This window comes from Marmota marmota, unplaced genomic scaffold (assembly GCF_001458135.2).
Source record: "Marmota marmota marmota unplaced genomic scaffold, marMar, whole genome shotgun sequence".
In the NCBI taxonomy this organism is placed as follows: domain Eukaryota; kingdom Metazoa; phylum Chordata; class Mammalia; order Rodentia; family Sciuridae; genus Marmota; species Marmota marmota.
Genome location: NW_026000242.1, coordinates 4,123,835 through 4,134,837, shown reverse-complemented (window position 1 = coordinate 4,134,837; position 11,003 = coordinate 4,123,835). Strand labels below are relative to the sequence as shown.

The 11,003-nt window shown below is 53.0% G+C and overlaps 1 protein-coding gene across 1 annotated transcript in view; it reads left to right on the top strand.

The window, feature by feature from the left end:
* The first annotated feature begins 6 nt into the window (after nucleotides 1–6).
* Nucleotides 7–11,003, top strand: part of Oaf (out at first homolog) — a 16,538-nt gene continuing 5,541 nt past the window's right edge. Inside the window, exon 1 of the mRNA XM_015489729.2 lies at nucleotides 7–418. Coding sequence (XP_015345215.1) covers nucleotides 155–418 — 264 coding nt within the window. The 5' untranslated portion in view covers nucleotides 7–154. The remainder of the gene's footprint in view (nucleotides 419–11,003) is intronic.

The following is an 11,003-nucleotide window of genomic DNA, read 5'->3' as shown; positions in this document are numbered from 1 at the left end:
ACGTGCGTCCGCGCCACGTCGCGGGCGATCTCGCCGCAGGGTCCCTTGGAAGAGCGGTCCCAGGCGCCCCGAGCGAGCCCTAACTTGGGGCCAAGTTTGTCAGCGCCTCTCCCCGCCCCCACGCGGCGCGCCAGGGCCGCGGCGGCCCCCGGGGATGCCCGCCCCCGGTCGCCGTGATGTCCCCACGAAGCTGCCCGCGCAGCTGCTGCTACTGCTGCCGCTACTGCTGCTGCTGGGGTCGCCGCGCTGCGTGGGCGCGGGAGTGGGCGCTCCCGCCGAGCTACGGGTCCGCGTGCGGCTGCCCGACGGCCAGGTGACCAAGGAAAGCCTACAGGCGGACAGCGACGCCGACAGCATCAGCCTGGAGCTGCGCAAGCCGGATGGCACCCTGGTCTCCTTCACTGCCGACTTCAAGAAGGTGAGGTCCCCTCGCTCGCTGGGTAGGACCTGCGAGCCCAGAGCCTCCCCTGGGGGGCTCAGGCACACCTGAGTCTGCAGATGGGAAGACCCGGGCCAAGAGGGAAACGAGACTTGTTCAAGGTCAGGCAGGTTCTTCCCTATACCCCATTGCCCCGCTCCCCAACGCCCAGACCCGCCCGGTCATTCTCAGTGAACTGCTGCTGCTTCCTCCACCAGCTTCCCAGCCTTTCAGCACTTGTCTCTAGGTAGGGGCCCCCCTTCTCGTGCCTTGGCCAGCTCTGTCCCTCCGGCCTCCTCCCGCTCTCCTAGCTGATCCTCCTTCAAAAGTTCCTGTTAACAGCTCCTCCCTGTAATTTCTCTGTGCTCCAGAGAGGAGAATCCCAGGAGAGGTATCAGGCATCCTGGGTTCTCCCCATGTTGCTGTGTGGTCTAGAGCAACAGACAATGAGGTGACTGTACAGGGCAATGTGGTGACTTTGAGGGCTCCCAGCTCTGACACTTTGAGATCCCTGAACCACTTCTCCCTATTTCACTTTCCTGGGAAGAGCAGAGTGCCCCTCCCAAGCCAAGGAGAAGTTCTTCCTCTTTGGCCTGGAAGGCCTGGAAGCTTACAGCTGGAGGACTTGGGGAGAGACCCCCAAGTGAGGCCCTTCATTCTGGAAGAGGTGCCACCCTTTACCCTGCCTGGCTGGGGCTGGCCAACCCCAAATTTGGGTCCAGATTGCTTGTAAGGGTTCAGAGATGAGCCTCTACTCAATGTGTGAATGTGTTGTGGAGAGGACCAGAAGGGGTACGTACAGTGGAGGTGCTTGGGTGTTCATCAGGACATGTATCTGGAAGGGCACTGGGTGACTAACAGTGACCCAGCAGCAGGAAATGGTGTCAAAGAGAGTCTCCTGATCTCCTACCTCCATCCCCTTCCCTAGTAACAAAAAGGCCCTGTGTAGCTCTGTCTCTAGGGGGCACAGAAATGGGGTGGATTAGATGACTGTGCTGCTGTGGAAGCCAGGGCCAGGGCTGACCACCTCTCCCTCCTCCCTCCTAGAGATTGGGAGCTGGCCTGGGACTTTGGGAGCGTAGGGGTAGAATTTGGGGAGTTGGCTAAGAATCCAGTGAGATTGCCATGGATAGTAGGCATCAAGAAGATCCAGTGGAAGGTAGAATCGCGGGTAAGGCTCCACTTCTGATCTTTCCCAGGACCACCAAGTTGTCACTGTCATAGGCCTTAGCTGGTGGGGGAGCTGTCACAGATGGGAAAACTTACTCCTCAGGCCCAAGCTAGATTGGTAGCTCAGATGGAGGTAGGAAAGATGAGTTTTTGTGAGGAGAAATGGAAGTTGATAGGGCCTGAACATCCCTTGTGTCAACCTGAATTTCAGGGGAATTTTTTCGATGATGTTTTCTGCTTGGAAAACCCAAAGTGGCTGAGTTCATCAGCAGTCAGGAATCAAATTCTCCCTCTAAGCCCTTTGACCTTAGAGGTGAGCCTCAGGCCAGGCTGTATGTCTGGAAGGCTACCCTATTCACTGGCCAAATACTGTGGCTACCCTGGAACCCTGGATACTTGCCCATCTTTGGGACCTCTCCAGTACCAAGGCTGAGGCTGTGCCCAGGGCTGTGAAAGCCAGGGGCTGGGCTGGCTGCGGTGGGTGGGGTTGCACTTTTACAGCCTCTGGCTACAGCTGGAAGGTTTTTTTTATTGCTGGGCCCTGAAGGGAAAGGAGAAGGAGAGCCCAGCTGTAATAGGGGTGGTGGTGGCTGTCTGTGGGGGTGAGGGCCTGGGGCCCGAGACTGAGTATTATGGGGGGCACCCAACTGCCCAGTAAGAGAGTGCATTTGAGCTGATGGCAAGCGACTCATTTTAATCCTCAAGAGTGGTTCAAACCTTCAGCCAGGTTTCTGACGTCTGTTTTTCAGGTTAGCCTCTGACCCAGAAGCTGGCTCTTCACACCCGCCCTTGGCATCTCCAATTTCATCAGCAAGGGAGGGATTTGGTAGCGGAAGGCACAAAAGGGAACCAGCTCCAAGGCCCCTCCAACTCCAGGCTTCTCGGTTGGCCTGGGGCAGGGTGGCATTGGGGTGTACAGGGATTAGGAAAGCATAGTCTACCCACCTCTGTCCACGTCTCCATCAGCCAAATCCCGCCCCAGCCCTTTCAGTCCCTTCTGCTGGCTCACTTCTCAAGGTCTCATACCTCATAGTCTTTGGCAGATTTCCACCACAAAGTTCTTTCTAGAAGTAATGATTTTTCCTGTAAGAAAAAGGCCTGGAACTTGTGATTTTGTGTTTTGTGTACCAAAGCCATTTTGGGGTGGTTTGGGAAAAGTTCTGAATTCACTGAGACAGTAATGTTTGCCATCTAATCACCTTTGGGAGAGACAGTCCTGATCTAATGAGACAGGCCTGGTTATTACCACTCTAGCTGGTTAATCCTGAGCCAGCTCTTCCATCTGTCTGAGCCTTCATTAAGAAATGTAGAAAGCGGTCACTCACAGCCCCCTCTTGGCTATTGGCACCTGAAGAGGGCCCACTTCACTCTTCTGCATCAGAATACTTAAGTGCTCAGGAAATAGAGAAGCTTTGCTTTGCTAATTGTGGCTCTAAGCATTTAGCCATCATCCTCCCTGCCATCATCACCTTGGGCTCAAAGGGGTCAAATGACTGACCTGAGGTCACAAAAGTCAGTGCCAAGGTCGGAAGGGACTTGAGTCCCTCATCATCACCTTGGAGCTCTTTGGATCTCCAAAATTGCTGGCCAGTACCTCTGGTCTGGAGTGACCATCCTTGTCCTAGACGCAGGGCCACAGTAAATCCCCCTGTGCTAGACAGAACACAGCCCTGTCCTGCTGATCCCAGCCCCCAACCAGCCCCCTCTCTCCAGCACCTCCCAGCTCCCAGGTTTTGGTTCCAGTACCATCTGACTGTCCCCCACTCTGCCATTGTGGACCTGCCACTGGAACCCAGGCTGGGTTCTCAGATTCCATGATTAGTGTGGAGTGTCATATGGTTGTCATGTGTCACTACAATCCTTGCCTTAGGCTGACTGAGCCACCAGGCTGACTGAGCCAAAGCTCTGAAAGAATGTCATGCTTTACTCAGAGGCTCCCAAGCTTTACTGCACAGTAGAATCACCTGGGGACTTTTGAAAACTTCCCATGCGTAGGTGGCACTCCTTCCTCATGGAATCCGAGGGTGCACTCAGGCAGTGGTATTTTTTAAAGAAATCCAGGTGATTGCAGTGGGCAGCAAAGTCTGGGAACCTCTTGGCCTAGCTGCTGCAGGGAAACAGAGGGCACCTGAAGGAAGAACCAGGTTGGACTGTGAAGTGAAAGTGAGCCTAAATTTAGCCACATATTTGAAACCCAATGCTCTACCCCTAATTAACCCTAGGGCTTGGCTTTGGTGCTGGGGCTGGAACCCAGGACCTCAAACCTGCTGAGCATGGGTTCCACTGCTTACCTACATCCACAGCCCCCCATGTGTTGAGGCAACACGTATACTGTAGGCCTAATTCTCTGCCCTGGGTACCCAAACTTTAATTCCTAATATACACTCAACAGGCAATAATAGTCTTCTATATAATCCAGATCCTATATATGTAATTAGACCTGTGTGTTCATAACCATTGGGCATGTCTAATAACAGGCATGTCACCATCCCCAGTCTCTCACCTGGATGCTTGTCTCACAGCTCTCTTGGTCCCCTCTCCCCCAGCTCCTGTCCCTGTCCAAGCTCTCATTTGCCTCTGTCCCCTAGTCTGAGTGTCCAAAAGCTGGGGAAAGGATGAGTCATGTTCCAGGCAGCCTGGTTTGGTGCTGGCCGGATGGGGAGGGTGGGGCTGAAAGATATGAAGAAAGTCATGTGTGACTGCATCAGGCGGTGGGTACATGGGATGGGAAGGAGACACTCTGAAAGTGAGGGAGTAGGGGGTCATGGGGGCCCTTGGGCTGGAGTCTTGGAGGGAAGACCCAAATTAGGGAGCCACATAGCACTGGCGATGAGTTCAGCATCACAACGAAGGGACAGGAACCAGGGAAGATTGAAAACTTGTACCCTGCCCTGGGCACTGATGGGAAAGTAGGAGCCAGAGGAAAGAACTGTCCAGGGAGTGTCGGGGTTCCTGTCCTGGGGCTCTTGGTCTGGAGGGCAACCCAGAAAGCCACGAGATATAGTCAGTGAGGATTTGCAAGGTGCACCCAGCCATGGTGCTGCTTGAGCCTGTTTATTCCAAGGGATGTCACATCACAGCAGAGGCTTTGGGGGCTTAGCAACCCTCTACCCTGTGTTAGATCCCCTATGATTTGGCATGGAGGCATGTGGTAGAAGGGAAGTCTCCCTAGGGATCAGAGGGCAGTAGAAGTGCTTTCAAAGGAGACCCAGAACTTTCTGGAACACAGGGCCTTTTCTCAGGAATTTATGCGAAATCTACAAACAGGCTTGTGTATGTCTGACCCGTCCCTCCTCTGCACCTGAGGAACTCCTCCTTAGATCAGGATCAGCAGTCCTGCCTGGAAGTTCAAGTGTGCTACCTGCACCTTGACCAGCATTTCCCACCCCCAAGTGCTATGTCCCAGCAGGGTACTATGAAAGACCCCAGGCCAGCCATGAACATCACCACCTGGAGACAATGGTGTGGGCTGCTGGAGAGACAGTGGGGAGAGAAAGAGGTGGAGTTCTTCCTCTCTGTCCCTAACCTACAGAAGTAGTGCTGAATAAGCTGGGTTAGATGCCTGTTCCCCAGACAGGCAGGCAGAGGGCCCAGCTGGGAGATTGCTCACTTGTCTGCCGTCATCCACTGAGCAGGCCTTCAGATAGCACTCATGGCTTGTGTAGGTCCTCAGCACTACATCGTGAGGCACTGATTGCCTCCAGGGTGCAGATTGCATACTGAGCTCAGCAGTCGCTTTGACAAGATCAAAAAGGTAGTGATCCAGGATTATGACCCAGGGATCCTGTCACTATATCCCAACCTCCTGGACTTTGGTGGCACCCTGAGTGTATCCTTCCAGAAGGCTGAAGGACCCTGGGTGGCGGGGGGAAGGAGGAGGCTGAGAAGATCTAGGTGCACAGGAACAAATATGTAAATTCTCTTCTGTATGGACTTGGGCTAGGCTCCTGCTCCCCAAGTTCATTATGCCCAGTGGATGGGGTATGGAGTCTTTGGCAGTGTATAGGACCCTTCCTTCCCTGGATGACCTCTAGGGAGGGAGAGATGGGGCAATGCTTTTACAAAATATGTCACAGATACTTATCGATCACTCACTGTGTACATTTTACTGCCGTTTACCAACTGTGTGACTTCACAAGTCTCTTAACCTCTCTGAGCCCCAGACTCCTTGCCTGCAGCCAGGGACACAGTGTGATGCTCAAGGCTGCCAGAAGTGACTTAGAGGACCTTTGCAGAGCAGAGGCTGGCATAGGTGCCTGAGGAGTGCAGTGCAGGGCCAGGCAGCTGAGCAGGCCCTTCCTCTCAGCTCTCCTTCCTCAGGCATTAAGCATAAGCCACCTTTTTTTTCAGTTTCAGGGACCAAAGCATCATGAGGAGCTTCTGTTCTTTAAGTTGGCAAATGTTTAAGCACCTGCCATTGGGGATTCAGATAAAGGGCAGAGAACAAGGGAGGCTTCGGGGCTGGACTCTAAGTGAGGAAAGTGTGGAGCCCCATCTCAGGAGCCCTGAGTCAGCAGGACAGTGGGGCGCACTTGATCCACATAAAGCCTCACATTGTTCCCTGGGGCACTCAGGAGAGTGGTGACCTTTGGGATTTGGCTGACAGAGCATGAGGGGCTTTGGGGCGGGCTGTGGCTAGTGGTTGCACTAATACCCAGTAACAAGAATCCCCTGTCGGGGCCTGCCCCTGAGGTGCAGCTTCTCTCACCTTAGTCCCTGGGCACTGGTCTGGATTGGGGTTGAGCACATCTGCCCCAATTTCCGTGAGAGAGCCTGGCCAGGGCATCCAGGGTGTTCCTGTGTCTGCCATGAGGCAGCCACACGGGGCTGGAAGGACCCTGGCTGTCTCTCCAAGCCAGTCTCTTCCTCTCTCTCCCCTCCCCAGCCCAGTGAAACTGGCTCCTCTCTAGCCATGAAGCAGCCCCAGCCAGGAGCAAAGGAATAAATATTTAGATTGGCTCAGTCTGGGCCTCAGAATCACGCGCTCTGGTGATGATGGGAAGGAGACCAGGATGACAGAGGACCCTCCTAGGAGACAGCAAGCACCAGATGTCCAGGAGTAAGGGGATTGGGAGGGGACAAGCTGCTTCCCTTGGGCCCCAGAGCAATGGCCCCTGCCCTGGGCTGTCACTGTGGGCTGGGAGGGGACATGGGGAAAGGCATTTCTGATGCCCCTGTCCCCTTAGTTTCTCTCTGCCCTGGTGGCAGGATGGCAGCAGAGTCTGAAACCAGGAATCTTGCCACCCACTGCCCAGAAGCTAGGAGCTGGTGACAGGGAGGCAGCTGGGAGTGTCAGCACAAAGGGATGGAGAGGGTAAGGAGAGGCTGATGGGCTGGAGCTGAGGTCGAGTGTGGGGTGAGCACGTGTGGCAGGGTGGGGGGAGTTGTCAGGCTGTAGGGGAGACAGGGTGTGTGGGAGCTGGAACTGGAGATGCTGGCTTGAGATCTAGGGGATTCAGACAGGGAGGAGGGTGTTGGAGACTGAGGAAATGTGTGACCCGAGCCCACAGGGGTTGGGAGAGACTGTCTCTGCAAGAAAGGGGTGAGGTGGCATCTTAGGAGAGACTGAGGAAGACAGGAGCCAGGTGAGCACCTGCATATGAGGGAGAGCAGGAGCCGCCAGGTGGGGTGGAAGTGGCTATGAGGGACAGAGAGATATAGGACTAGCAAGTCTATGTGAAAGACAAAAGATGTATGTGGCCCATGAGTTGGGGGGAGCAGGTGACAGTCTAGTGTGGGTTGCGATTAGACTTGCCTATGTATAACATAAAATTCCAAATAATAGTGTTTGAAGCAAAAAAGTGTGTTCCCCTCGTTCCGGTCTCATCTCAGTCTGGAAGACAGCTGTGGGGGCACGTGTGCCCGGGCTCCCTCTGCAGTGCTGCTTTCCCTCCCTCCAGGAAGCTTTCTCCGGGCCTCTCGCCAGGGAGGTGGCATTGAGGACCTTGCACTGGGTATCTATGTCCCAAGTCTTTTCTAGGACAGCTCTGTGCCATCTCTTACATGTTCACCTGGAACCCCAGCACAGCTGAGCCAAAGCAGCCTTCTCTTGGGGACACTGTATCCTGCCAAAGAGATGGCAGGACAGGAAGAGGACAGAGAGAAACGGAGTATCCAGAGAAGTTAGCTACGCAGGGAGCTAACAGTCCAGGTCACTGGACTGAGAATCGGGAGGCCTGGACTTCTGGTTCTGGCTCTGTGGCTATGTGACTTGTGAAGGTCACTTTCCCTGCTGGAACCTCACTGGGCCATGAAGTAGATGATCCCCTAAACCTTCTGGAAACCAAAGTAGCAGCTGTAGGACTACCAGCCTGTAGGAGCCCAGCTGTAGGCAAGGCCAATAAGAGATGGTCTGATGGGGTTGACAGCTCTAGGAAATCCATTTGCTCACCCAGCCATCAAGTGTGGAGCCGAGCTGTGTGCCAGACCCTGAGGCTACTGCATAAATAAGATGGAGCCATTACACTTGAGCCAGGGTCAGATCACAGAGGGACTGGATCACTTGTTGCCTGGGCCGAAGATATAGAATGAGAACAGGGCCCACTGCAAATAAAATACTGCAGCCTCAAGAAGCTGGGTCTGGAAGGGAAGACAGGTGAGGAGGACAGTCCACACATTGGGATTGGCGCCAGGGGTGGCTTTGCTGGAGTCTGGTGTGGGCAGCAACAGGAAGAAGCCTGAGCAGGTGATGTATGTGACTGGAGCTAAAGGAGGGTGGACAGATGGGAACAGGGCAACCCAGCAGAGGAATCACTCATGGGAATTCCCAAGGGGTCCCATGGTGCAGTGCCTGGGAACTGCAATCTCTTCACTTCAGTGTGGAGCTAATCAAGAGTTGCTGTGGGTGGGAACCCGGGGTGCCTGCCTCTGGGGGTATGCTTATGGAGAGAACAAAGGGGGGACTGTTAGGAGACCCTCACACCTCCCTTTCTTTAAATATCCCCCTCTTTACTGAAAGGTTCTCCCTCCATCCCAGCCTCATCCTTTGCCTCCATAGCACTCAAATATCAGCCTTTCCTGGGAGTCCCCTAAAGACAGGGACCTTCTTAGCTTTGGCTATTTCCCTGCCCAGCCTTGTGCTTGTGAAAGTCCTGCCCCAAGTCATGTTAATTAGTGACTTTCCATTAATCTGCTGGTTACTTGCAAGCCACAGAGGACTCCTCTGACTTGTCTGAGCCTCCAGTGCATCTGTAGAAGAGAGCTCTTCATTACTTTATAGGCTGGGATTAAATTATAGTGGGAGCGAGGCAAGCAAAGTGAGGGCTTGCAGCCACAAGACGAGAACTGAGCCCAGCCCACTGTGACCCGAGAACTTTCACTCATAGCAATCCTTCAAGGTAGATACTGCTGTTTCGATCACTTTGCAGGTGTGGAAACTGGTACAGAGAGCCTAAGCAAGTTCCCCTAAGGATATGTGGCTAATGGTGGCAAGGCCAGGATCTGGGATCTTTGTACTACTGTGATGTCCTGGAACCTACCAACTCCTTATTACAACTACAGACGAGGACTTCAGCAAACACGGTCTCTGGGGCTCACCTGCCACGCCCTCCACATGCCCAGGTTCTGGCCCTGGTTGCTGTATGTTCCCATGTTTTCCTGATGGGCTAGAGGTTCCTGGTTACTCAGGGGAGAAGGAACCTTGTGGAGCCCTCCTGTCCTAGAAGTCCAGCCTGCATTCTGACCCTGAGGTACCTGCCTCCAGCGCCTGCCATGGGCTCCCACCCATGTTATGCCATCTGCCATGGGCTTTTAGACCCTGGGTGAATCATCCTAGGGGACTCCTGAGAGACAAGAAAGGCTAGGAGCCAGATTTCCATCTGGCCAGATATTCTTTAAGCTGGGGGACTTCTTTACCCTATCCTTCCATCTGTTCTGAAGAAAAGAGCCCTGGAACTTTGCTAGTGAGTCAGATGTAGGGAGTAGGTAGAAGGGACACAGGTCACGATAATGGAGCCCTGAAACCTAAGAGTCAGATCCAGAGACTAGGGCTGCCTACTTCCTCCCTGAGGCTGCAAGGGAATGTGGTTTTCAGGAGAACGAACTTAAAAAAAACCCAGAGAATTCAGAGTGTAGAGGTCTTGAATAGGGCCCGCAGGTTGGTTAGAAGAATATTCCTGCCTCATTCCTTCTTATTTGCATGATTTGTTCATCACTTAGTGTGAGCAGGAGCTGCCCCAGTACAGAAAGCTTAAGCAGGTTTATGAAGACTTATGCACTCCTGCCAGATGGGCATGATGGGAAGAAGGAATCAAGTTCTAATCCTGCCTCTGCCACTCTAGCTGAATGACCACCAACAGACCACACCTCCTCTGTGGGCCTGAGCCTGTTTTTTCAGCTGAACATCGGAGTGATTAGCCTCATTGATCTAGGAGGCAAGTGTGCATTGTGGTTAAGAGACCTCAGGCTTTGGATTCAGACTAGACTGCCTGGGTGAAAGTCCTGGCTACCTTCTCTCACAGCCTGTGACCTTGATCAAGTTACCCAGTCCAAACTTGGTAATAGAGTTCTGTTGTGCAAAGATTTTGATCCTGCTTGATCCATAATAATTATTTCTCCCTTCCAGTTATAGACTTCAGTAACTCTTTGTCCTACACAGAGAGACAGAGGGAAATCATCTTTCTCAATCCCCGCCCCCCACGTTAGGTTCTCATTTTTGTAGCATTTTGTTGTTGTCATTGCTATGATTATTTAATATAGACACAGGGAGAAAGTTTAAGCAAATTTCTTTCACCCCTTTGCTCTAAAGATTCAAACACATTCTCCTGCTAGTGGTGGGCAAGTGATGTCACCAAGCAATGAGACCCCTTAGCAGTCCTCAGACCACAGGGTAGTGCACATACAATAGAGAAGACATGAACATCCAGACAGGGTTTGTTTTAAAGGGTCATAGGTGAAAATACCAGGGGGGTGGATTTTTGGATCCTGCCTGGGGGATCCAGTCAGGGACATCTGCCTGACTCATTTCTGGCAGGAGAAGTCTGGTGTCAAGTCTCACCTGGTAGGAATTGAGCCCGGAGTGGAATATGCCACCCGTGTCCTCACCTCCAGTGTCCCCTCAGCCAACCCGAGTGAATGAAAGATCAGATGACCCAGGCTGGCAGGAAAAGGAGATGCCAGCATTGTGACCCAAGAAGGGATTTCCTGTCAAGGGGAAGTAGAGCTCTGATTCACCATCTCCACAAGTCTCTGGGATCATAAGGAACCTGATGGGACCTTCCTCAGTTTCCCTTTCCGGAAAATCAACCTATATGCTTGCACGCCACATTGTTCCAGAAATCATTTACAGCTAAAGGAAGTAAAAGCAACCCCCTGCAGAATTACAGGGTGGCAGAAGCACACAGGGATTTCGGAGATCTTAGGCAGCCATTTGTTGCAGAAGATCTGCAGCCTTTTTTTTTTTTTTTTTTTTTTTTTT